Source organism: Rhagoletis zephyria, unplaced genomic scaffold, assembly GCF_001687245.7.
Source record: "Rhagoletis zephyria isolate East Lansing unplaced genomic scaffold, Rhagoletis_zephyria_1.1 Rzeph_scaffold_75488, whole genome shotgun sequence".
NCBI lineage: Eukaryota > Metazoa > Arthropoda > Insecta > Diptera > Tephritidae > Rhagoletis > Rhagoletis zephyria.
Window position 1 is genome coordinate 1 of NW_016232537.1, and position 1,204 is coordinate 1,204.

Consider the following 1,204-nt stretch of genomic DNA (forward strand, 5'->3'; position numbering starts at 1 on the left):
TTTAACCCCTCGTGTAATTTGGGCCAATCTATGCAAAGTTTGCTGAAAAAATATCCGTTTTCAAAATATGTATTTAGGGGACCTGGTTGACAAGGAATACACGATATATGTATGCATGTTAAAACATACGTAGCATTCTTATCACTTATTCACATTTCTAATCTACATCCAGTTTCTTTGGCGCATTGGAGATCGTGGTCTTTATGAAGGCTTTCCAACCGAAACTCGTCGCTTGTGGACCCAATTGCCCGAAAACTACACCAAAATTGACGCCGTGTATGAGAATCAAGATCGAAAAATTGTATTCTTTATAGGTAAGTTTCACATTTTCTGGTTTGTCTATATTTATTTATAACCGACTTTGCTTATCTCAGGCCGCTATTACTATGTCTTCGATTCAGTGACGCTAGTACGGGGCTACCCGCAACCTCTCACTTCTTTAGGTCTGCCGCCGTCATTGACCCACATAGATGCCGCATTCGTTTGGGGCCATAACAACCGCACCTACTTTACAAGTGGCACCTTATATTGGCGATTAGATGACGAAACCGGTAGAGTTGAACTGGACTACCCGCGAGATATGTCGATATGGCGCGGAGTAGGTTACAACATAGACGCTGCATTCCAGTATAGCAATCGTAAGACATACTTTTTCAAAGGCTACGGTTACTGGGAATTCAACGATGATGTAATGGAGGTAGCGCATCCACGTCCAAAACTCAGTGCACGCAAGTGGATGAATTGTCAGCGGCGAGTCAACGAAGTCGATGAGGAACAAACTTGGACGGCACCCCTCATCTCTGAACGAAACGATACAATAAATCCAGATTTAACCGGCGGTATCAGCGGTATTCGGAATCACGCCGGGCGGTGGGCTTTCTTATGGAATGTGCTACTACCCGCAATTTGTTGGTGGTGGTCAGCTTTGGCGACGATAGACTGATTGAGCATGCCATCATCCCGTTTGATAGAATAATGAATCCTCATGTTTTCACAAAATGTCTAATGTGTGACATTCGGTTTAAAAACCTTACATATTTAGGCTTAATTTCGAATTCATAAACGTATGCAATAATAATCATTCGTATTAAAACACATATAACTAAAACTAGCCACTTAGTATATTTTAAGTAGAAGCGAAACTTTTTTTCATTCAATATAAACGAATTTTGTTATTCTCCTTTAATTTACATACACATACATA

General features: G+C 40.7%; 1 protein-coding gene across 1 annotated transcript; it reads left to right on the plus strand.

Moving 5' to 3' along the window:
- Window positions 1-133: 133 nt before the first annotated feature.
- Window positions 134-1,198, plus strand: LOC108357362 (matrix metalloproteinase-2-like; the record flags this gene model as incomplete). The annotated part of the gene is made up of 2 exons (XM_017608446.1): window positions 134-314; window positions 375-1,198. Coding segments are annotated over 2 exons (750 nt in total), but the record flags the coding sequence as incomplete, so codon positions are not given.
- Between the last annotated feature and the right edge of the window lie 6 nt (window positions 1,199-1,204).